General features: G+C 43.3%; 2 protein-coding genes across 4 annotated transcripts in view; one reads left to right on the top strand and one right to left on the bottom strand.

Moving 5' to 3' along the window:
• USP45 (ubiquitin specific peptidase 45) overlaps positions 1-18,776 on the bottom strand; it is a 54,944-nt gene extending 36,168 nt beyond the window's left edge. For 2 of the 3 annotated variants that reach the window (XM_083857494.1, XM_083857496.1), the window contains exons 1-5: positions 18,722-18,776; positions 10,146-10,255; positions 7,892-8,061; positions 6,292-6,395; positions 5,813-5,913 (exon numbers count right to left, since the gene is read on the bottom strand). In XM_083857494.1, the coding sequence (XP_083713620.1) occupies positions 5,813-5,913; positions 6,292-6,395; positions 7,892-8,061; positions 10,146-10,245 (475 nt within the window). In that variant the 5' untranslated portion in view covers positions 10,246-10,255; positions 18,722-18,776. Of the gene's footprint in view, positions 1-5,812; positions 5,914-6,291; positions 6,396-7,891; positions 8,062-10,145; positions 10,256-15,482; positions 15,702-18,721 lie in introns of those variants that run through there. The other variant, XM_083857495.1, reaches the window with a different exon arrangement.
• A 2,186-nt stretch (positions 18,777-20,962) lies between these two features.
• TSTD1 (thiosulfate sulfurtransferase like domain containing 1) lies at positions 20,963-23,785 on the top strand. Its single transcript, XM_083856185.1, has 4 exons — positions 20,963-21,051; positions 21,527-21,682; positions 21,908-22,067; positions 23,373-23,785. The coding sequence occupies exons 1-4, from the start codon at positions 20,964-20,966 to the stop codon at positions 23,434-23,436; spliced, it is 468 nt and encodes a 155-aa protein (XP_083712311.1). The 5' UTR covers position 20,963; the 3' UTR covers positions 23,437-23,785.
• The last annotated feature ends 711 nt before the right edge of the window (positions 23,786-24,496 follow it).

The raw sequence follows: 24,496 nt of genomic DNA, 5'->3' as shown, positions 1-24,496 counted from the left end.
CGTGTGCTTTTGAGTATGAAAAATGACTTTTAAGCCAGTAAATATGCAAGGATCCCAGCTGAAGGGTTCCATCAGGACGGCTGTCATCTGCTACTGCCCACAAGGACCTTCAGCTCCTGGCACAACAGAATAAAAGTAGTCCAAGGCATTTGTCCACATGCAGTAATATTTGTTATAAAGGACCTTGTTAGCATTAATGAGAGCAAGATGGGTGAAAGGCACTGAAGTAATTAAATTCAGACAGACTTCTGTCGTTAGTTAACTAATCTTTTAGAGAATTGACATGGTGACCCTTAAGCTCTCTGCCTTTCTCAGGTAGTGTGGACAGCAGCCCTAAGCAGGCCTGTCCATCCACAGCAGGGACAGAGTATCCCACTGTTCCTGTGACTCACATTCAGACCATGCTCCTCTGTCAGATTCTGCTCTTTTGCAGCAGAGTTGACCCTTCTGATGCAGCCATACAAGGAAAACTCTCACTTGAGCTGTGCCTTGATCACCAGAACCTTCTCTTCCTTTGACAAAGTATCTGGCTGCAGAGATACTCTGCTTGAGCACTCTGCCAAAACCCATTGCCTAGCTCTCCATCCAGATCATCACACCCTACTGACCACCTCTCCATAGGCACCAGGTCAGTGCCCACCTCTGGTCCCACCATGATATCCACCTCCAACTCTCAGGCAGAAGAGAGTTGCTTCTGTACAGAGACACTGCCTCATGCTTGGCAAAGCTTGCCGACATCACCCTGCTCTCCCCATGCTAGAAAGCCCCCTTCCCAACAGAGCCCTGGGAAGAAGGGCAGCAGAAGCTGCTCCTCTGCTACAGCTCTTGCCTACAAAGCACCCTTTTCTTGCTGTTCTTTTCTGCAGCTTCTCTTGTGTCTGCTCTGCTCACCTGTGGTCCTGACCCATAAGCTCTCCGGAGGCAGAGAACACTGCTTTGTCCCATAGCTGCTCAGCACCAGCCTCATGGGCAGTGACCGGGATTCCTCAGCCAAACATTAGCATAGATAAGCATTCATTCCACAAGCAGAGCCACTTACTGCACCAGATGTACAAGCACACACGGTGCCGACACATCCGCTTGCAAAAGGAAACTTATTGTGGGTTCCCTATCAATTTGTTTTGCCAGCATTTCAAACGTTTGCAGGGCACATGAACTTCAGTACTGGCTCTGCTGAAACTGAGCTGTGTCTGGGGGTGCAGATGGCATGCAAGAAGATAAATGACATAATTTTTTTTTTTTTTTCAGCCAGGGGAGTAAGCACTTTTGCTCATCTTTTCAATGCAACTTTTTTTTTTAATTAAAAACAAGTGTTCCAGGAATATGCACTTTTATTCCAAGGTCAAGCCTTTTTTATTGAATACAACTCTGGTACTTCAGCTGAAGGTCTTCACAGTAAAAGCAAGGTTAATAGATTGCCTTTCTTTTACCAAGTTCTCATCATGCTGTACTGTGAAATGCTACTGAATTGTCTGGCACTCCTTTTTTATCTAAAAAATTTAGATTTATTTTCAACACTGTACAACAATGAGAATCCAACCTTTAGAAAAACAGCCTGGTTTTCTTCTGAAATGGTCACTAGCTTCACAGTTTAAAAGCCCGATTTCTCTAGCAGTGTTCCAATCCTACCAAATCAAAGATTACAAACTGTAATTTTATTTCTCTGAGTCTTGTCACAATGTTATAAACTGGAAAAGACATCTGCACAGTGTGGAAGAGCAATCTATTCAAGGACTGCTTTTGATCCTCTCTGCTCAGATGACTTACATTACAAGTAAACAAGTAACAAGTAACTCACAAGTAAATAAATACATGGACAGGAAAAGTAAGCATCCATGGTTAAAAATGACAGAATGTCTAAAAAAAAATTTGTCAATGATTCAGTTTTCATTCCTTTGCAAGGAGCTTACAAGCAAGTAAGCAAATTTGAAAGAAAATTTCTGACCAATAACAAAAATGTCTTTTTGTCAAAGTGTATTTCAGATAATCAACACAATCTGTTTTATTTGGCCAGTTAATTTTAAGTAGATAGAATGGTCTTCTATGACTCCAAACTACATGTAGTAAAAGCCACTTGAGAAAGAATACCATTTTTTTCAATATGATCCTTTGTCAATCGCTAATATCCACAGCAGAATGCAAATCTGCAGTTATTCATCACATTAGCTGTTTTTCCATACAAGTCTGCAACTCTCACATGTACTGCAAAATTGTATCTATTTTTATACATCAGTTACAGCCATCAAAACAAAAATCAGGTTTCTAACCTTCACTTATTGGCAAATCCGGGCAGCTGAACTTACTAGCAAAACCTCATTCCTCTGCTTCCCCATCCCAACAATAAATTTAACTACAAAACTCAAGAATATATCTTCTTTCTTCCCATTCTATTGCCACACAAACCAATTTAATTAACTGCTCTATAAAAAGTATGCAGTCTTATGTTTCCACCAACATATAATTTGGCTTTTGTAAAGGAAAATACGCATAAGATTCACTTTCAAGACTGCCAAACAATTTGTTTTCTCCAGTAAATGAGCAGACACACAGATTGCAATGTCTCAGCATGGTTCCTGTGTACTACATGTGCATTATGTCCATGTGAAGCTCACAAGTGTGCCACACAGACAATACTGCACCTGCCTTTCTGTGGAAATCATCACGGCCTGCTAACCTTCTCCACAAAACAAATTTCTGGGTGGTACACCCTAGAAAGCAATCTTGCTTTTTTCTTCCAGCTTGTGCCCAACATGACCTCTTAACCAAACAGACTCCTCGAAAAAAAGGCGGGGGGAGAAAAGAGCAGGCATTGCTGGGTACAACAAACCATAGGATCAGATGTGAAAATCACACAGCTGCGAGCATTCTTTTGGGAACCCAGCACTGGGATTTATCTCAATCGCTTAATGTAATTACAAAAGTCAGTCATGTAGTAGTAATGTAATTTGCACATTTTTACAGCTGAAGTGAAGTTGAATCTTTATGAGAGGCCGAATGAAAAGCAGGGATCCTGCTGCCACACTATTCCACCACATTAGTACCAAATGACAAGCATTTTGCTTTTGTTTATTTTCCAAGATGCATTAATTAGGAAATCTATATAACCCTCCCTCACATGTTTCAACTGATTATTTTATCTTTAAATGAATCCTGCACTTTTGAGAACTGAAAAAAAATATCCTAGCAGCCCTCATTTGCTACTTAATCCATGTTCATACTGCATTTCTACAGAAATTTCTACACAATGCTATTTGAATTTTAATGATGCACCATGCCAACCAGTTGTTACAACAGAAAGAAATCCAGACATAAGATGAATTCTTGTTACACTGCCACATTCTGCTGTGAGAACTGTCTTCACTTGGACTGCTTTTTTTAGAAAGAAATGGAAAAGCAATGGGGAAAAAAGCACAAGATTGATTTTTAAGTGAGAAAGATGAATTAATTGTCAGTTTTACACTACTTGTTTCTCAAAAGCTATTCTTTTTTTTTAATTAGCTTTTAAGGGGTGAATATACAAAATACATTTCAAAAAACTACACCAAGTAATAATTTGAAGAATGAAAGTTACACTGAAAATATCAGTGGATCATGAAATAAAATGTTACATTAAAAAAAATTAAACCAAAAGTAGAGTTAATTTTCACAGTAATACATCATGTCCTTTTGTGTTCCAGACAACCACATGAAATACATTTCAATTTTAGATTTTATTTTTTCAGAATCTCTAAAGGTACTCTAATTTAAAAAAAAAGAAAAAAACTTTAGACAGATTTCTGTAGGAGAAGTACCAGTCATTTATCAAAATGAACCAAGAGTGCCAATCCTGGCCAGGAGTTCCCTGTCACACACACCAGTCATTTGTGAATACACGGCTGTTTTCCAGCCTCTTCCAGCAAGAAGCCTGGCCCAAAGCAACGGACAAGTCCCAGGCAAAGAGCTTTTCAGTCTTTTCCTTGCCACTCTGGAAAACCAAACAAATCATCTTTGGGTCAACATTCCCAGAGCTTTCAGGAACGCAATCCAAACTGCCCAACACAGAGAGAGTGGAGAGGGTCACAGACTTTCACCTTAAAACATCACTGAAGGTACACACACACACTTTATGCATGAATCCAAGCTCGCACTCGAGCCTCAGCTCTTTCCCAGAATGGAGCGGGAGACGCGACTGCCCTGCAGGAGCAACCCTGGCACACTCAGATCTCTCATTGCCAAGGCAGGCACCCTGCAAGGCTATGTCTAAGCCTTAAACAACAAAAAAAAAATACAATTTTGGTTCCAGTTACAGCCAAGTTTCCAGTTATATCAGCAAATATTTACATGAAATGTCAGCATTTTCAAAATAGAGTACCAAAATTAAACACAAATGCATATACAGCAGAAACATATGCCACCCTGCTCTGCTATAAATATGCTTACTTCTCCTGAGTTAGTTTGCAATTTTAGTTGTTTAATTTAAGACATTTCACAGAAAACTTCTAAACTTCTTAATCTGAAAGCATTAGATGTTTTGAAGTTTCACAAATCTAAACCATGAGGCACAAAGCTGTATCACTCAAAGTCTTATCCAGCAGTACAATAATGGAATAATATAATTTTCATTACATTAACTGAAAAAACAAAAAACAAAACAAAAACAAAAAAAAAAAAAAAAAAAAAAAAAAAAAAAAAAAAAAAAAAAAAAAAAGCCCACAGCATTTTCATCTGCAAGAAAGCTGCAACACCCAGTTATTACACATAAATTTGAAACTAAAGCTGTGAACAGAAGTGAAATTACATGCTGTATTTTCACTGCTCTAAGAAAAAAAGATGCAGACGGTAGTGATACATCAATTTATTAAAATTGAATTATTTTATATACAACCTGTGACTAGATCAAAATATTCTATTTTTAAGCAGCCCTGAATTTTTTCCCTCGAAAAATATGTACCATCTCTTAAAACCAGTAGGATTTATGCACATGCAGCTAGAAGACCTCTTTGTGTAATTCTGTAATTGTGTAATTCTCCTTTCTTACTTCTAAATGGTTGATTATCTCTGCTAAAAGATACAATCAATTGTTTTAGAAGTTTACTCAAGCTGGGTTTTGAGAAGCAAATGTGGCTCTCTAAGTCACAAGCCAGAAATGCTGCCAAGTGTGCTACAGCAGGGAAGAATAACATCAACCTTATCAAGAGTAGACAGCTGAGGGCCACACATACAAAGTTCTATCAACTAGAACATATATTGAGAAGGTGTAGTGTGCTTCTAATAAAAGAAAATAATTTAATACTATCTTATTTTAATAGAGATGACCATCTTATCAATTGAAATCAAACCATAAAAATGGACATGACATCCAACAACAGAGTACTAGAAAATCCACTTAAACAAATCTAGCTAACTGTGGAGAACAAGTTTAAATCAGAAAAATTTAGGCTGTGATACATCCACACCAAGAAAATTAAATTTAATTATAGTGAATGTATAGTGTATGCTTTGATATATTTTTATGCACTAACTTATGATTAATTTATATGGCCTTAACTTATTTAAGGTAACAACTCCTCTATGGTAAACTTTCTTTGTTAAAAACAAAATTAAGAAAAACTGTCTTATAGTGTCCAAAATATTTTTAAAATGTTATCATATTGTAAAAAAAACCTGGAATTATGTTTTGACAGGCATTACTTCACCAAGTAGCTTTGCAATTATAAATTACATTATGGTCAATAATTTTTCAATTGTATTTTAACATGACTCAAAATCTGAAATTATTATTTTTGGAGACAGTACATTACAGATGTCTCCAGATAAAACTGTGCAAACTTACTTGGTTCAGCCCTGGCACCATGTTTTTGAAGGAAGTCAACTATCTGAGCCAGAACCTTTTTGTTGCAATGCGTTGACAGCTCTTCATCACATTCGTAACACCTAAATAAAAGAAGAAACAAACTGAAATTCAGGGCTACCTGCATGCATATCCCAGCTCTAGCAAACCTCCCAAACAACCTTACACAAATTACTTAAGCTCTCAGTTTCAATTTCTCACACTAAAAAATGGAATAGAATTGAATTCCTTCATCGTATATATGCTCTTCTAAAGATCAGTCCCAATTCACAGTCTTTACAGATTTAAATTATTCCAGAGAATACAAAGGACAAACACATATTGCCTCCAGAAAGCCTACCTTTCCTCTATAGAAAGCATTAATTTTATCTGCCAGAATCATTCTTTATCATGAGAATACACTGCTTTAAGTGCAGTCCTTATGTACAGGCACACACAAACACCTGCACGCTGATTCTTACCATATGATCCACGTGCTGAGGTTGATAACGATGCAATGAGGTTCTGTGCGTGCAGTTTGGAAGTGTTTCAGAGAGTGCTGGCCTTCCGAATTCTTACTACAGCCCTAAAAATGGACACATCAACCCAGTGGGGAGGGGAAAGGGAAGAAAGAAAAGACTAGATTATTAGTAAATAAATTACAAAACCTCCACTTTTCAAAATTAGACAAGAAGCTATTCTGCCCTACTTATTTAGCATTCATAAAAATTGAGAGGATTTAACTTTCTCATCTTTTCTACTTGGAAAAATCACTTAAAAATATAGAGATTTATTAAGTTTGTTCTAACTGAATAGAAATTATTCCTAGCTTTTGGATAAGTATTGAAAAAATATCAACAGACAAAAAATTGTATCATTCACAAAAGCAAGTAATGCTCTAGTAACTGTGAATGAAACAACTATGTAGCATATTTGGTCCACAGAATATCAAGGAAGAGGACAGCATAGGTAACCCTCACTGCTCAAGAATGTCAAGTGCATTCCAGACAGCAAATGAAAAAAGTATGTAAAGTACTTTGTACTACAAAACTGCTCATAACACACCATTTATGTACAGCAATTTCAAGAGAAAGCATTTGTAATTGTTCAAGTATGAACAGAGTGGGACTTAGATTCAGGACTGGTCTCTGAATAGGCATGAGATTTAGAAGCTGTTAACAGCATGAACATGAAGAAGCACACAAAATTAACTCCTTTTAAAAGCCCTCCTTAATGGAATTTTTTCAAACAAGATATATGAGTCCTCCTCAGATCTAGTTAACTATCTTCTGAATCCTGTGAACAGCATGTTTCTTTGCAAAATCAAACCTGTTCATATTATACCGGTAGGAACTGGCTACTATAGTAAAACCTACTGAAATTCCAGAAAAAATGTGAAATGCTTTGTTCAGACAACTAGTGGCCGAACCAAGCCTGACACTGCCCATAAACTGAATTCTGCTATACCAAGCAAAATTTTTTCTTTACTTCACTCCCAGTGCAGAAATCTGTGAAAACCCTTGGGGTCAGGACCTGCCATTTTAAACTCTGAGGCCATGATTTGGCATTATAACTGATCCAATCTAATGGCTAGTTGCCACAGGAGCAGCATTCTCACTCCAGCACAGTCGTTTCTCCCTGGTTTCAATCAAATCTAGCAATTGAGTGTCCACAGCACAAGCTTATTCAGCATGTTTGTTTTTCTTCATTCCTATTTATGGGAACTTCTGCCAGAGGAGCCAGCTGAACAGATACATTCTGCAGCCACACAGTTCAGAGCCAACTCTCTGTAAGTGGTAAGAGGATGCAGATAAGAACAGAGAAAAGGCAGGACTGTCACTTACTAATCGTGATGCCACACCGCACTGTGACACATAAAGCTAACCCTAAACATGGCCAAAAATGAGACAGGAACGTAAGGTCACAACCCACTTTGCAAGGAAGCTGAAGCGGGGATTCTCACAACTAAGCACTTAGGCCACACTGCTCCTGTGCAGGTAATGAGGTGCCAAACACACAAGAATCCACAACAGCAGTATCCTTTAGAAACTCCACTTCGGCAAGCTGAGCGCACACACTTACCTGAGAGCCACATTTGAGACACAGCCAGATGTCTGAAGGCGCCACAGGCTCACCATCGCTCATCCGCCTCTCCTTCAGGCATTCCGCGCAGATCGACCACACGCTCTGAGCCACCGCTCTCTTCACATGATGCACGTCCACTGCTTGGCTCACATGCTGGCAGGTTAACCCTGCAGAAAATAACACATACTCGCTTTTATCCATCAAGAATAACAGCTAGGAAAGAGAGCACATGTACACTGAAAGGCCATAGTCTTCAATGAATTCAGCATTAGGAAAAAATGAGCAACGAATTAAAGTAGGAAAGATCAGCCAGCTGCTCCCCACATACTGAATTTTATGAAGGAATCTCTTTCAATCTTTCCGTAATGGAAATTCTTTTCAAGTCAATAAATGCCACCTCTTAAAACCAGATAAACTACTTTGTACAAAAGTACAAGGATTATTCTTGTACAAAACTAATTTCCCCATTTTTTTTTAATAAAATAATAGATAAATCTATTTTTACATATAACAAAGGCACTGATCTCTTTTCAACCCATAAAGAAAGATTTTCAAATACTTGTGCATCCCCACTACAACTGCTCATTCTGAACGTGAAATCAACCATTTTCCTCTGTCTTATTTTTTTGCACAAATTCCACTATATCACAGAATAAGCCAGGTTAGAAGTAACCTCTGAAGGCCATCTTGTCCAAGCCCTCACTTAAAGCAATGCCAAATACTAGTTTAGATCTGTTTGCTCATGGCTTTGTTTAGCTGAGTGTTGAGTATCTTCAAGGACTGAGGCTTCACCAACTCACAAAAAAATCAAGTACCTGTCTGACCATCCTCAGAGTAAATATAAAATAAATTTCCTCACACCTAGTCAAATTTTCCATGCCCTAAATTTGGTCTGCTGCCTTCAGTCCCCTCATTGTGGACCTTCTACAAGAATCTGGTTCTGCCTTCTCTTTAACTACCATCAGGCAGTCAATGAAAGAAATTATACTTCCACTCCTTTGGCTAAACAAACACATTCCCTTCAGCCCCTCTTCCCACATCATGTTCTCAATCTCCTTAAAAATGTGGAGGGGGTAAACTACTGGCCTCACCGACAAGTCAGCCTTTCTTGTAAGAGGGAGCCTACAACTGGGCACAGTTCTTCCAATGAAGTCCCACAAGTGCTGAAAAGATGGAAAGAATCACCTGCCCACCCTGCACTCTCATTAAAAATATCTTGCCTACACTAGGCACAAAAAGCACAGCTTGGTTTTATTAAGTGTTTGCATTAGAACCCCCAGGACCTTTTCTGCAAAGCTGCTTTAATTCCCACTCTGTAACGGCACATGGTTATGCCCAGGTGCCAAACTCTCCAACTGCCATTGTTGAACAGTGGCAAGTTTCTGCCTGCCCATTTCTCCAGCCAGTCTCAGTCACTCTGAATGGCAGACCTATCCACTTGCATATCAACTGCTCTCCTCAATTTGCTGCCATGAAGAGATAGCAGAGCACAGCCTCACAATGACATCAACCAGTTTTCTCAGCACTTTCAGATGCATTCCATCTGACCCCATGGATTTGTGCACATCCAGTTTGTTTAACGGTTCTCAATCTTCTACTCTGGAGGATATAGCCCACAGTCTGCCATTAAAGTCATGAGCCAGGGAGGATCAAGTGCAGAGCTTACATATGAAGACAGAAGCAAAGGAAGAATTGAGTTCCTCACCCTATTCCCACATCCTGCATCCCTAGAACCCCTGCCCCCTCAAGCAGCAGGTTTGCACTCACCTTAGTCTTCATTCTACTGCCACAGTATCCATACAGGCTCATCTTACTCTTTACACCCCTCACCAGACTCAATTCTAACTGAAGCTGCTTTACCTAATCCCTAATGCTGCACACTCCAGACCTCTGCAAGGGCAGCCCAAACCTGCCTCCATCCTCTCTGCCATTCCTTTTTCCCTATGAGCTCAGCTGAAAGCTCCCAGTTCACCCGCCCAGCCTCCTGCCACACATGGTTGACCTCCCATGGAGAGGAAAGGACCATTCCACTTCGAAGAGGTTGTCAGAGAAGATCAACCAACTCTCCAGCCCTTCAGGGAAGTCATGTAGTGTAACAACTGATCATGTCATAAACACTTGACTGGGGTATTTCTGTTATAAATTCAAACAAGAAAAGTATTTCAGGGTACCAATGATTTGTGGTTTTCATCAGTCAACATGGAAGTTATTAGCCCTCAACCTCAGGACAAGCATCACCCTATGTACTTACCTGAAATATCATCTGAAGAGTCCTCATCCTGTGGCCTGTTAGGCCTTTTGCTTCTCTTTGGCTTCTCAGGGTTGGTTCTTGATGGATCTTTCACCCGCATCTGTCGCTTACTAAGAAAGACAAACAGAGGTTACTTTATTGTTTATTGAAATGTTTCACTAAACGTAGCAAGTTTGAACTCTAAAAACACAAGATCAAATCACACATCTGAACATCACAAACGCAGTTTTAGGCTTGGTCTAATGTCAGCTATTGTGTAACGAGGAGTATGAATGTCAGGAATCAAGTCTTAGAAATGTCGCAATACCAGTCACACTACAGGACACCATGAATTGAAGCAGCAGGAAAAGAGGACACATGCACACTCACTTCTAGACAGTGGTGTTCAATATTTGAGGTATTGAGATTTTCTTTATTTTTGTTATTGCAAAGTAAGTTATTACAACCATAACATACCAGAAAAACTCCATCAAAATAAATGTTTCTCTTCCTTAATGTACATCCCTTATGAAAGGTCTCAGTAGTTATTTACTCTTGGCATATTCCCTAAAAATTTTTGAGCAATTTCAAACACTTCAAGAAAATAAAAAAGTCTTCCAAATCTGATTGAAGTGTTTCATCCCACAAGGGATGACAGATTGGAGGGCAAACTGATCCCTCTATTAAACATTGGAAAATCCTTAAAGATTAAGTCTTTCATAGGAAATTTGTGTCATTAATCAAGGAGTCCTATGAGGAACAGAATTAAAGCATAGATATTTGCCAGTAAACCTAAAAAAAAAAAAACCCTGAGAGATTTCTGGACACCAGTCATTTAATCAAAATCCAAATGTGAATCCACTGAAGGACTGTAGTGGGGCATCATACAGACAACTGTTGGGTCTTAGTTTACAGTTTGCCTTTTAACGGTGTGGTTCATAAAAACAGATTTTCGTTTCCACATACAAAGCATATGAATGTAAAACAGACAAATACTCTGCAAACATGTGAACCATTCTGTTCAGAAAGAAAATGACATCTTGTTGTGTACCTAATGTCACCTGAGCCACCAGGACCAAAGATTTTCAGCTGTGCTACTGCATTTAGGTATAGGAAACCTCTAAAGTGCCCTACATTTGGGAATAGAAAAAAGTATATTCTTACTACACATCAATTAATTAAATTTGCCAAAGTTTAGCAAGTTTGTCTACTTCAGATTTTTAAATCTTTTCTGTGTATGCATTTAGACCTTTGTACTACTGAAGCTCTGAGTAATCAACCAGTATATTGAATTCAGTATTCCCTCACCTTACTTATCCATTAAGCCAATCGGCACAACAGTCATCAATATTGATATCAGAGCACCACCACCACTGGTATCTGAACAGCCTTCCCTGGAGCAAAGCAGGCAATCTGTACCACTGAGCTCCCATTCCAGGTTCCCACACACATGGATAGATGTCCCTGTGTCTGCCCTACATCCCTACATCTTGTTAGTGCTAGAGGTCTTCTGCACAAACCTACCCATTAGAGATTTGCTTTGGACAAGCCAAACTTTTGTAGTGTATGAAATAAATCTTTACTTGCTGCTTTCTTGCATCAACAGCTTCATGTCTCCTCAAGCCTTCAAAACACGGCACATTTTTTTTCCCAAATGCTACATATACACAAAAAGTAGCTTATCCTATATTAAATCCCATTATGTTCTTTCTGTTGTTTGAAATTACAGATTTCAATTTTTCCTATACTTATGGCTATAAAGCTCAGATATGCAAGTGAACAGTGCCACTGAATTCAGCTTTGCTGATTTCATGGCAATTCCTGTAAGTACAGTACTTACCAAATACAGTAAGAAAGATCTAAATATTCCAGCTCTTGACTATGTATTTTCAACAGATGTTAGCACACCTAATGTCCACCAACAGCCATGCAACCCAGTATACCCAGAACATGAGGAGGCTCAAACCACTTCAACTGTGCCTTTCTGCCTTGGCAGCTTCTCCTGTATACCCAAGTTTCATGTGAAACTACCCCTCACCACCCGTCGCTTAACTGAGCACAAGATTCAGACATTCATCAAACACTGGGGCCTATAGAGCTGCTGTGACAAAACACAAGACCTTACACTAAATTATGTAAATAGTCAACAGCAAAGACAGCAAAAATGTCCTCCCTAAAGGGACATAGCTGTGTTTAGGTGATTCAACACTGACATAAACAATCTATAAGTTCATTTCAGCATAACAATTTTGACCTCTTTGGACAGATTATGTAAGACTGTCCAAACCAAACTTCACCCCAATGAAAGTCACCTTCGTATCAGTACGTTTAGAGGGCTCCAATAAATAATTGTGGGCCCAACCAGCTGAAATAAAAGCCTTTCCCATCTGTGAAAACCTGTGGCCCATAGCACAAGTGATACAACCTGGATAAGGGCAAACACAGCCCACTGCTGGACCCATATCCCAGGGACTCCCAAGAAGGGGGAAAACAGTGTCAGCTGATAATAATGACTGACATAATGACTGAAAGCATGGCACTTCAAGCCCAACCTAATCAACATGGCATTAGAAATGAACACTGGCATAAGAAGCTGCACTCACGCGGCACAGCCCAGACACTTTTCAGTCTCATTTCACTAAGAGCAGGCGGAGAAAAAGACAACACGGACCATTAGATTAATTACTTTTCATGGACACACACACAGCCGGACATCCATCAGACAATGTTTACTGACCTGTGAGCTCTTGGAAAAACCAGAGCATATCAAGGACTTAGACAGCCAGGGTTTGTGTCTGATTTTGAAAAGCACATGGAAGTGTGATGGAAGGGTAAGTGCCATGAGCTACTCCACATGATCTACCATGCAAGTGTATATGGAGTGCTGCCTGCCCTTTTCCCATACATTCAGGGACTAAAAATATTACAAATTAAAGATCCCATTTAATAAAAACATGATCAACATCAATCAACATAATTTCAAAATCAAACTGTTTATGCCAGGAATTTGACTGTTATATTTGAGTTCAATGAGGAAGAAATTTCGGGTGCTTCAGAAACGACTTCTCCAAAATATTTCAGTTTATGGGAAATAAAAGATTTGAGAGTTTATTGGAACGAAAATCCTGAAAAAGCTCAAGAAAGCACAAAATATAACGAAGAAAGAAACAAATTGTTGGCCATAGGCACAAGCCACTCAGGACAAGTAGGCAAAAGAGAAAAGAACAACTCAGACAAAATTAACTTGACACACTGAAGATAAAAAGCATGATAGCATCCCCATGACTTGACTCTTTTCAACTCATTCTCATATTTTCTTAATATTTCCAATGAGAATTTTCTGCCTACAGGCACCAACTATGGAGTATCCTAAAGGGGACACCCTCCTCCTTTTCCCATACAGAAAGAGGTCACCACGAATCTTCGCTTGGAGTTTTCTTTTGTGATGGAAAAATAAATACATTAAAGTTTTTCATTTCCTACACATAAAATCAAGTCATGGTGCACATGATATTTGACTACTGAAGCTGACAAATAAAGATACACTGATTTTTGAGGTAGAAAAACCTGAGTTTAGTGGGTATCTTAGCTCTACTTTCATCTCTACTTGGTACACAGTAAAAATCTTAAGTAGAAATTACGCACTTTTTTTGGGAAAATCAAAACATATAAAAAGTTAGATTAGAAAAACCTAAACCTTCTCCTTCTAAAAAATAATTTCATACAAAAATAAGAACTAATCCTTGCCAAACACACTCAGATTCTTTGAGCTCAGTATACAAGAGTTTGAAGTGTTATCATTACCATCACTAGCTATTCTCAGTTGACTTTTTACTTCTTAAAAGACTCCTAATGCCAATCTTCCTACAAAAAGCTGATTAAGATCAAAACCTCCTCACTCAACTGCTCACTTCCACCATTCTAGAAAGAACAAACCACTTCAAAAGCAGCAGAATGATCTGCCTATCTAATTTTAAAAGCTTCAGATTTGACAGAGTGCCAAAAATCAATGTGCTGAACTTGTTAAGTTAAATCTACGGTGTGCCTACCATTTTAAATGTAAGATATGCTTGAAATAGTCCATATTTAACAGCATTAATATTCCTATATTTAGAAATTGGCCCTCTTCATAAAGTATATATTTAGATACAAGAGTTGAATGTAGTTCCTAAAATAAATAACTGCTATTTTTTTTTTGAAAAAATTACATTTTACAGCAATTCAGTAGAGCTAAGACCAATAAAAGTTACAAGGCTAGTATGAACTAAAAATCATTTTTCCTTGGGAAACCAAACCAACCCAACCAACCAGGTTATTCCTCTTCACAACATCTTTATGCAAAAGAGTTGGAGAAGCAAATTGTCTTCACTTTCTCCACTTCCCAAAACCTTTTCCCATGTTACCATCTTGCACTTCTCACATGGAAGATGAGTCCCTCCTCCTAGAATGTCTACAGTTCTCTTACTAAATGTTGAAATGTGTCTCCTTAGTGAGTCTTCCCATGCTGTACCTTCACCATGATGCTTGTAAGAAACACAGACCAGACCACTAATATGTTAGAGAAATAACCTGCTGCACTGCTTAATATAATATCACTGCTTCCATCTGCCTAGATCCACTCTTCCCCTCCTCTTATAATTAGGGTTCAAGCTCTTTCAGACAAGTGCCACATTTTTACACTTATCTGTGTAATATCTACTACAATATTTTTCTGATTCCTGATTAACTAGGAGGATTAAAGTTACATTACTAGAATGCAAATGAGATAAAAATTATGCAAAACCCAGCAGCCTATCTAAGCATACTGACCCTAAGAAACGTAGCCAAGATTCTACAGATAATCTCCAGGTACTACTTTGGATAGGGGTAATACTCTCCCAGTAGGACTGTTCGTTAGCTGTGAAACCAGTATTGTTAATTATTTCATCAGTGAGCACCTGAATTCAAAGAAGCTGGGGCAAATACATTTACCTCCACCCCCCAATTCACCTAAGGTAGCCTAAATTCCAGCTGTCTCGCTACTTCCTGTCAAACTTTCAAGTTAAAATTGTATCATTTTACAATCGCTAATGCAAAGAAAAACCTCTGTCACACTGGAAGGGCAGAGCACACACTGAAAACTGGGTAAAATTAGCATTTTCACGTGACTTAACAGAACTGTCCAGCTGTCAACAACAGCCTTGCACCAAAGGGGTGAAGGAACAGCACAGACGTGCAGACTAAGTCCAAAGATGCTTCAAAACACATCTGTGAAAGGTCCCTGTGTGGATCAGTAAAGCCAGACCCTCTGCAGAACTGCTGCATGTTTTGATGTGAGCTGCAAGTTGATATATTTTGAGCGTCTGTTCCGAGCATTACCTGTGGCATTTTGCCTTGCTCGCCACTAGACCAAGTGTCACCCAATCCAAAGAGGCAGCACATCCATCACAGTCAGCAGCCGGGCAGTGTCACCCATCAGCAGGCCAGGAGGCTCAGCGCTCTGACAGCCACCAAAACCTTTGTGGAAAACAAGCCCCTGCTGCCTGCAAGAGCAGTAAAAGGACCAGAATCGCTGACTGGTAGTGGCAGTGAAACTTCTTCCCCTGGAAAATGTAATCTGAAATTCTGAAAGTGTCATCTCCAACATTTCGTAGCCCAAAGGCACATCGCACATCCTACACTGTCACTGGAGCTCAAACACCAATCCTGACGTTCTATTACAGTCCTAAAAAGGGTAAGACACTGATGTACTTTTAAAGCCAGAGTGAGGCGGAGGCTTTTGACCGCTAGATACAACTTTCCAAGTGACAATACAAATCTCACAGCACCTCTCAGTAATCCACTTTAGCCAGCTGCCCATGCTAAGCATGTTCTATGAACTTTTATGTTCCAATTCTCCCTCAATCCCCCTCAGATTCCCTTCTAAAACCACCTGCCATGGAAAAATTAACTCTAAGGGTGAACAGAAGCCAGAAAGCCAGACATGTCCAGAAACAAAAATGGAAAGACTCTGTAACTGGGTTTATGACAGGAGTATATTAAAGCATTGAGTGGGTAAAAAGAGTAGCATTTTGATGGCATATTTTTTGCTAGTGTCTTATAGCAAAGTTTTACAGAAAATTTCAGACATACCTGACAATATCCAGCCCCATAAAGCAAATTGCAACTTTTTTTAATGTTCCCTATCCCACATTAAATGTTTGGGGTTTTTTACAACCTACCAAAAGGGAAAAGTATCTGGGTAGATGCATGTGTGGTCCAACACAGGTCTTTCTAGAAAATTCATTCTTTAAAAAGCAAAACATTTAAGTACCGTAAAAAGAGCCATAGCTTATAACTAATGATGTTGGCTTGCAAGTGAAAACTTTGTATTGAAAAGGCAGTCAGGTGACAGACTGTGCACTCCCATGATACAAACACCAATGTTACTGTACCATCACCACAAAAAATCTGAGGGCATAAGAACTGAAACAGCTGGAAAGTAACCAGTGAACTCACAGTACCTTGCCAGAATAACCACGTGGCAAAAAAATGGGGAAAACACAGTCCAAGATGTCATAACAGAAAATAAAGGGGAATATGAGCTAAGGATGAACTTTGGAGACAAACTAATTCTGCGAATTCAAATACATAAAAAAGGAACTGTGGCTGCAGCATGTCTGTGAGACAGAAGGCTGAAACCCACACAAGACAATACTTTAAGCTAAGATTCCTGCTGTACCTCTGCCTAAAGGAGTGGAGAACATAAAGGAAGACAATGGCTGCCCATAACTTCCCATCTATTCTGGAAGGGTGTTGTGGGAGCTGGTTAATCAGTGAGGGTAGAACAGATAACACAGTAAGTTACTACTACTTTGAGCTCTTTGAAAGTCTAAGTCTTGCCATCAAGAACAAAAAAATTTAATTCCATTTTCTTCCTCCACCCAGGCTGCCCCAGTTAGCTTTGATGGCATGTCTGAAGCGGAACAACCTGTCCTCGATCTACAGCTGATGCTCAAAACAGAACCCCTGAGACAGCAGCTGCAGTTCTGTGAATCTCACAGAAAAAAAAAGTTACAGAGTGCCAGTTCTTCAATATTTCATGAAGAAATATGACAAAATATTTACAAGTGTAGTAAACACGAGAAGAATTTCACAAAGGCATAATCTGCTTCAAGCTTGCTTGTGTCATTACTATGTTTCTGTTTTAAAAGCTAGAAAATAGGAGAAGAAAGAATCCTTTGAATACAAGTCTGATCTTTATGCTTGTATCAGAGGATTATTTAATGGAATTGGGAGATACTTGTAGTTAAAGATGACATGCAACTTGAATACAGTGCTACACCTGCAGCTATTGCCACCTGCTTCTATGTTCTTGATGTCTTCATTCTACTGCACCTATGTTCAATATGCCAATGTCCACCTCCTGTGTTTAATAGTGCAAGTAGCAACACAGCTATAGCGAGGGCAAAACAAAGTCCTAAAGTGAGGAACATGACAGCAAAAGAAAGAAAAAAAAAACAAAAAAAGGAGGAAAAGAACAACCAAACAAACAAACAAAAACAGGAATCAAATCAGAGAATCCCAATAATAAATAAAAAGTGGCACCTTGCAGCCATGGGTCTAGAATATCACGTCCCAAGCCAGCCGCGAGGACCGGCACAGGCTGTCACCCGATGCCGGGCACGGCCCGCCCCGCGCCCGCCGAGCGCCGCACGGACAGGCCCGGTGGCGGCGGGCACAGCACGGACAGGCCCGGTGGCGGCGGGCACAGCACAGCACAGACCGGCCCGGTGGCGGCGGGCACGGACAGGCCGGCACAGACAGACAGGCCGGCAGGCACAGCACGGACAGGCCCGGTGGCGGCGGGCACAGCACGGACAGGCCCGGTGGCGGCGGGCACAGCACGGACAGGCCCGGTGGCGGCGGGCACAGCACAGCACAGACCGGCCCGGTGGCGGCGGGCACGGACAGGCCGGCACAGACAGACAGGCCGGCAGGCACAGCACGGACAGGCCCGGTGGCGGCGGGCACAGCACGGACAGGCCGGCAGACACAGGCCGGCACAGACAGCGCGGGCAGCGGGCACCCGCCGCACTCCGCGCCCCACGCCAAGTGACCGCGGCCGTATGCTCGGCCCGGCCGCAGGCGCTGCCCTCGATCTAACACACCGAGAGCCGGCCCGGCGCTGCCGCTCTCACGTCCCGGCGGGTTAACCCGCTCCACACCCACAGCGGGCGGCCGCCACCAGCAGCGCGTCGCCGGTGACCGAACACGAGCCGCACTCGGCACCAGCCCGGGGGGAGGAGCACAGGACAGCGCTGCCGCGGGCACCAGACAGGGGCTGGGGGCTGCCCGCCCGGCCCGGGCCCGCTGCAGTGCAGAGCTCCCTCCCGCCGGCCCGGCCCGCGCCCCCGCCCGCCGGGCGCCCCCGGGAGGCTCCGCAGGCCGCGGGCCCGGCCGCCGCCATGGCGGTGCCCATCGCCCCGGCCCTCCGGCCGCCCCGGGCTCCGCGTCCCCCCTCGGCTGCGCAGGACGGCCCGGAGCGGCCCCGGCGCCCCCGAGCTGTGCTGTGCCGCTGTGCCGCCCTGCCCTGCCCTGCCCTGCCCGCCCCCTCCCTCCCCGCGCCCCGCACTCACGGAGCGGCGGCGGCGGCGGGCGGGCTCGGCGGCGGCAGGAAGCGGCGAAGGAAGCTCCGCTCCGCCCCGCCCCCGGCCCTGGCCCCGGCCCCGCCGCCGCTCCCCGCCCCAGCCCCAGCCCGGGCGGCTCTGTGCGGGGCCCGGGGCGGCCGCGGGAGCGGCGGCGGGGCTGGGGCTGGGGCTGGTTCCGGGGCACAGCCCGGGCGGGAAGGGCGGTGGGGCCGCGGGAGCCACCAGGGCCCACTGAGGGGCAACAGGTAGCGACAGGTCTGGCGCGGGGCACCCGGGAAACTCAGGGCACAGGGCTGGGGGACCTTCACTTGTGAGTTTTGCCGAAAGGCTGCAGGTGCTGCGCTGGGTCTGTGCCCCTGGCAGCGCGCCGAGAGCAGGTTTGGCAGCGCGCAGGGCCCGACAGCCGTGCCCGGGGTTGTGCAGCAGGGACTGGGCCCTGCGCGAGTGTTCGAAACAGCCACCGCGGGAGGGATTGGAAGGAGAACAGCAAGGAATGTGCATATCCCCACAGAGGACAGGCAGGGACAAGGGTGTCCAGCACTCGAGGGAGGAGCTGCTGGGTTGGGTGCCGCTGGGTGTGAGTGTGGGAGGTTGTACAGAGCTGGAAAGGCAAGCGATGAGGAGGTGAAATGGAGAGAGAGTCCCAAGAGGGGAAATGAAGGAAGCCGCTGAGGAGGAGTTGACTGAGTGCAGCCATGAAGACAAAAAGAGAATTGAATGTGCTGCTTCCCGCCTTTTCACCAGGCTGTGGGAGTTTGCTAAGCTTGATCTGTGACCTCAAATTCTGTCTTTCACAAGATGGCTAGGGAATGCTTCCTATTTCAGCAAACAAGCCAGCGTGTTCTCTCTTTATGATCCAGGGTCAAATCAAAACCATAAAAATGCTTCTTCCTGTGAGTATGCATTTCATATGACAAGTGTTCTGGTGCCTCATATTGATCGCTTTATGGTTCCTGCGGTGATACATGCAATAAGTGATACATGCAATAAGTGGAGATTAACTGTGGTCATTATTTTACTGCAGATAAAATATATGGTAAATTATACTTAAAAAGATAATTTCTAGAAGTGTACTCTATCCTTATTTCCGTTTCCTTGTGGGAAATGGAAAATGCATTAAACCTCAATTTATATATAGATACACTGCTTCAGACAGACAATTTGCAAATGCCTGTCAGGAGGCCATATGGGGAGGCTGGCAGAAGGGCAGCTAGTGAACCAGTTATATGTGCCAAGTTCAATTTGTCACACTTTACAGTACCAACAAATATTTTGTTCTCGTTTTGAGAAGGAAAACTCTCATTAGTAAAGATTCAATAGCCTAATCCTCAAAATGCATCTTTTATGAAAAGATCCAGCATGTCTGCTCTAAAGCCCAGAATTGCTGGTATGTAACACATCTACAAAAGTATGCAGTAAATATGGAATACTGATGTAAAATGTGTGGAATGGAAGAATTCTCATTTCTCCACTCACATTTGTCTTGGCCATTAATCCTTGTGGCTAGAAGACTGACAGCTTTCAAAACTAAAACGAGGGTTTTGGTTCAAAAATTAAATACTCAAAACTGAAACCAGGGATCATAGACTCATAGAATATCCTGAGCTGGAGGGGACATACAAAGGTGGAGTCCAACTCCTGACTGTGCCCTGTACAGGAATCACACACCACTTGCCTTAGAGTATTGTCCAAACACTGATTGAAGTCTGGTGGGTCTGGGGCCATGACCACTTCCTCAGGGAGGCTGTGCCAGTGCCTGACCCCCCTCTGGGTGAAGGTTTTCTTAATATCTGACCTAGACCTCCTGTGATGCAGCTTCGTGCCCTTCCTTTGCATCCTTTGCATTGGTCACCAGGAAGGAGCTCAGTGCCCGGAGCACATCTCCTGTGGTGTAAGGGGACAGCGACAGTGGTGACAGTGTCACCTTTTCTCCTCGGCATAGCACTCAGAGGCTGGCCATGTTTAAATTGGATTTGGCATCAAAATTCATCATCTCTGTTTCATCTCCCAGCCTTTGGTGCTTTCAGGCGTCTCAACATTCTGGGTTGGCTGGTAGGATTTATCCTGCCCGGGCAATGCAGGGCAAATGCTGGATGTACCGAGCCCAGGGGCGGTGTCAGTGTGACCGGGCTGCCTGCCGTGCCGCGGGTGTCCCGCCAGGGCTGGGAGCGCCGCCCCTGCGGAGCGGGCGGTGTCTGTTCCCGGCGGGCCGGGCTCCCTGCGCGGCGGCATGGCCGGCACGGGGCTGGGCGGCTGGCGGCGGGCGGCGCGGGCCCTGCGGGCGGCGGGCGGCGGCTGGAGCCGGGCGGCGGCTCCCGGTGAGCGGGGCTGGCGGGGGTGGCTCTGCTCGGGGCGGGAGGGTCGAGCTCGGGGCGGGGGTGGCTCTGCTCGGGGCGGGGGTGGCTCTGCTCGGGGCGGGAGGGGCGAGCTCGGGGCGGGGGTGGCTCTGCTCGGGGCGGGGATGGCTCTGCTCGGGGCGGGGGTGGCTCTGCTCGGGGCGGGAGGGTCGAGCTCGGGGCGGGGGTGGCTCTGCTCGGGGCGGGAGGGTCGAGCTCGGGGCGGGGGTGGCTCTGCTCGGGGCGGGAGGGGCGAGCTCGGGGCGGGGGTGGCTCTGCTCGGGGCGGGGATGGCTCTGCTCGGGGCGGGGGTGGCTCTGCTCGGGGCGGGGGTGGCTCTGCTCGGGGCGGGAGGGTCGAGCTCGGGGCGGGAGGGGCGAGCTCGGGGCGGGGATGGCTCTGGCTCTGCTCGGCCCCAGCGGGCCCCTATGTGGCTGAGCGGCCGTGCCCCCCCCAGGCCCCACCGGGCGCGGCCTGTGCGCCGCCGCGGAGCCGAGCGTCTCCTACCAGGAGCTCAAAGACTTGAAGAAGGCCAACGTCCTTCACATTGACGTGCGGGAGAGGTGGGAGATCGACCGGTTTGGAAAAATCCCGGAGTCCATCAACATACCGCGTAAGTTGTCGAGGCCGCCTGTTGTGTGCAGGCGTCGGGTGTTCCCTGCTCCTCCCGGCTGGAATGGCCAAGCGGTGGTGACTGAGCAAAGGGGCACTAGAGGTGCTGGAAAGCTGCTGGCATGTAATAAGGCTGAACTTTTCCTCCAGAGGAATTAAAAGATTTGCAATGTAAACCTGTCTGTGGATGGAGAATAAACAATAGCTTGTTTTCTGTATTTCCCAGTGGGTGAATTAATGGAAGCTCTAAAAATGGACCCAACGGAGTTCAAGGAGCAGTATAATCAAAAAATGCCGTCCAAGTCAGACCCTGTGGTTTTCTCCTGTTTGGCAGGAACAAGAAGTAAACAAGCACTTGGTTTTGCCATGTCCTTGGGTTTCAGCAGGTATGACTTTGAGTGTAAGGATGGGATTAATGCTAGAACACGTACTCACCGTGGGGGCAAGGGTGAAAATTTACGGGTGGAATATGAACAAAACAATTGGTCTTTGAGCTAAATACTTCCTCTTACTCCACTGAACCTTGAAGGATGCCATAGGGTGTTGGAGCAAAGTGAGGTGTACCACCCTCTGAAACAACCCTCAGCAGCTCTGCACATGGGCCACCGGGGACACAAACTGCTGCAAGACCACGCTGCCACTAAAGGGTCCTTCTGCCTCTTAGGGCTCCCTTCCTGAGATCCTTCTTCCTTATACAGCTTCATAAGCACTAGTCCTGAGATGCAGGAAGATTGGAAAGGTGGAGAACTGCTTGCTTTGGTAGTACAATCTTAAATAGCTTAAGAAACCACGCCCTTTTGTTGAATTGCAGTTCTCCCTGCACAGTTCACTGTTGACAAATGCCTTTACTTCCTGTAAAACTTTGGATTATTTGCCAGGAGTAAAGCAATGAAGGCAATAGGTAACAAAACAATGATAGAATGAAATGTAGCATTTGGTTTGCAAAATCGTTAAACCTATCTTTGGAAGGTGCCTTGCTGTCTTGAAGACTGTAGATAAAATCTAAGGCATTGGTTATTTGCTTATGTTTCCACTGAACTGCAATTTAGGAACCGGAACATTCATATTAATTCTAGTCAAAAGTATGGAAGCATGTTCTTGTTTCAAAGTGAAAAATATCCTGCATTACCTGTTTTTCATCCTGCCTAATTGGAGGATTCAATATTGTTTTGCATAGTGGATTTTTGTTTTACAGTTTAGTCTGGCACAGGTTGATGTCAGACCTATAGAGCATGTAGTTTTGCAAGGAAGTAAAGATCAGTGTGCTGGGTTTGCTTGGTGACAACTGAAGTATTAGACATAATTAAAAGACATGTAAATCTCCCACTGCTGTGAGTCTATTAGAACTGGCAACTGTTTCATTGATCCAGCTGCTATTTCTTGCTTGATGTTTGAACTCCAGCATTGTCATTTTGAAGTAAATTTACAGAACTCACTGCATGGAAGCAGGTAGTATTAGAGGAAAAGGAATGTGCATCTGGCTCATTGAAGCTAGGTGCAAGTGTATATGGTTGCAGAGAATTTCTGTGTTTTTTTTTTTTTTATAGATTTTTTTGTTTGTTTGTTTGTGGGGTTTTGATTTTAGGTGGTTTTTACTTTTGGTTTCAGGTTTGGTTTTTTTGCTGTGTCCTCTTAAGAGACAATATTTAGAAGGACTCTTCTTGAGAAAGGTATCTTCTGTATATTTTCAGAGTTCAGCAGTATGCTGGTGGCTTTGACGACTGGATAAAACATGAACCTCCAGAAAAGAAATGAAGATGACAGCCCTTACCCCACATCAAGGCTTTAGGGTGGTTTGCAGGTTTTAGCAATCCGCATGCATTCTACTTCCATAATAAAGCTCACTGCTGGCTTCTTGTGGAAATGGACATTCACCTTCAAATAGCCATGCATATCAACTGCTTGGTTTAAATTATACCCAAAGACTACAACACAAACAAGACATGAAATTTGCTCAACCTTTCAACCTTTACTTGGGGTTATGGTTTTGGTGAATGCATGTGAAGAGAACCTAAGTGCAAATTATGTTTACTTTTTTGTATGATGTAGTTTATGACAATTTAAACTAATGATAATAGGACAAATAAAATTATTATTTCTTAAATACCTGTGTTGAGTAGTTTGTTTAGAATAGTCAAACAGCAGAAATTCTAGTATCAAGGGGACAACAGAATCCCACTGCTGGCTGTGTTGTGCGAGGCCTCACCAGGACTAACAATGCCTTTTGAAGATCATTAAGGTCAGACTGTGTAGAGGATTTCAGAGCCACTGAAAATACTTAGTTAAATGTATAATTCATCATGCTTGGCTGTATTGATCAAGCCACCAAACTTCAGCATACAAATAAACAAATCAAAGCAATCTAATCAACTAAGTCAGTACTTAGTCATGAGCAGCCAATGCTTCCTTTTGTAGCTACATTAGTGTTTGTTGGCAACACCTAAAACTACATAACCACAAAAACACGTTATCCTGTGTTACACCAAGATCTATCCAGCCCATTATTTTCTGTTAGGCAAAAACTGGTAATAATCATCTGAGGAAGAGCATAAAACAGGATTAGTATGTGGTGATACAATCTCCAGATTACTTTCATTTACAACTCAGAGTGCTTCAGGCTTTGCATGTCTTAGCATCTTTGGGTATTTGTAAATTTTCAATAGAAACTCCAATCAGACACAGCAGTGTTGAGAAATCTTTCCTTTTGTTGCTTCCCAACTTGCTATGTAGTCTTTTCATCAGCTGCTCTGGCTTCTTCTGTCAGAAGTGAGCAGTTGCCACCCATCAGTCTTTACACCACTTGTGATTTTTCTGA

The sequence above is a fragment of the Zosterops lateralis genome (genome assembly GCF_965231275.1).
Source record: "Zosterops lateralis genome assembly, chromosome: 3".
In the NCBI taxonomy this organism is placed as follows: domain Eukaryota; kingdom Metazoa; phylum Chordata; class Aves; order Passeriformes; family Zosteropidae; genus Zosterops; species Zosterops lateralis.
The sequence above is the reverse complement of the archived record's forward strand: the minus strand, read 5'-3'. Positions and strand labels throughout refer to the sequence as shown.

Bases quoted from the DNA above. Each gene is read 5' to 3' on its own strand.
- TSTD1 (XM_083856185.1), top strand. From the start codon at position 20,964: ATGGCCGGCACGGGGCTGGGCGGCTGGCGGCGGGCGGCGCGGGCCCTG. The intron at 21,052-21,526 runs GTGAGCGGGGCT...TGCCCCCCCCAG, and splicing joins GAGCCGGGCGGCGGCTCCCG to GCCCCACCGGGCGCGGCCTG. The intron at 21,683-21,907 runs GTAAGTTGTCGA...TGTATTTCCCAG, and splicing joins GGAGTCCATCAACATACCGC to TGGGTGAATTAATGGAAGCT.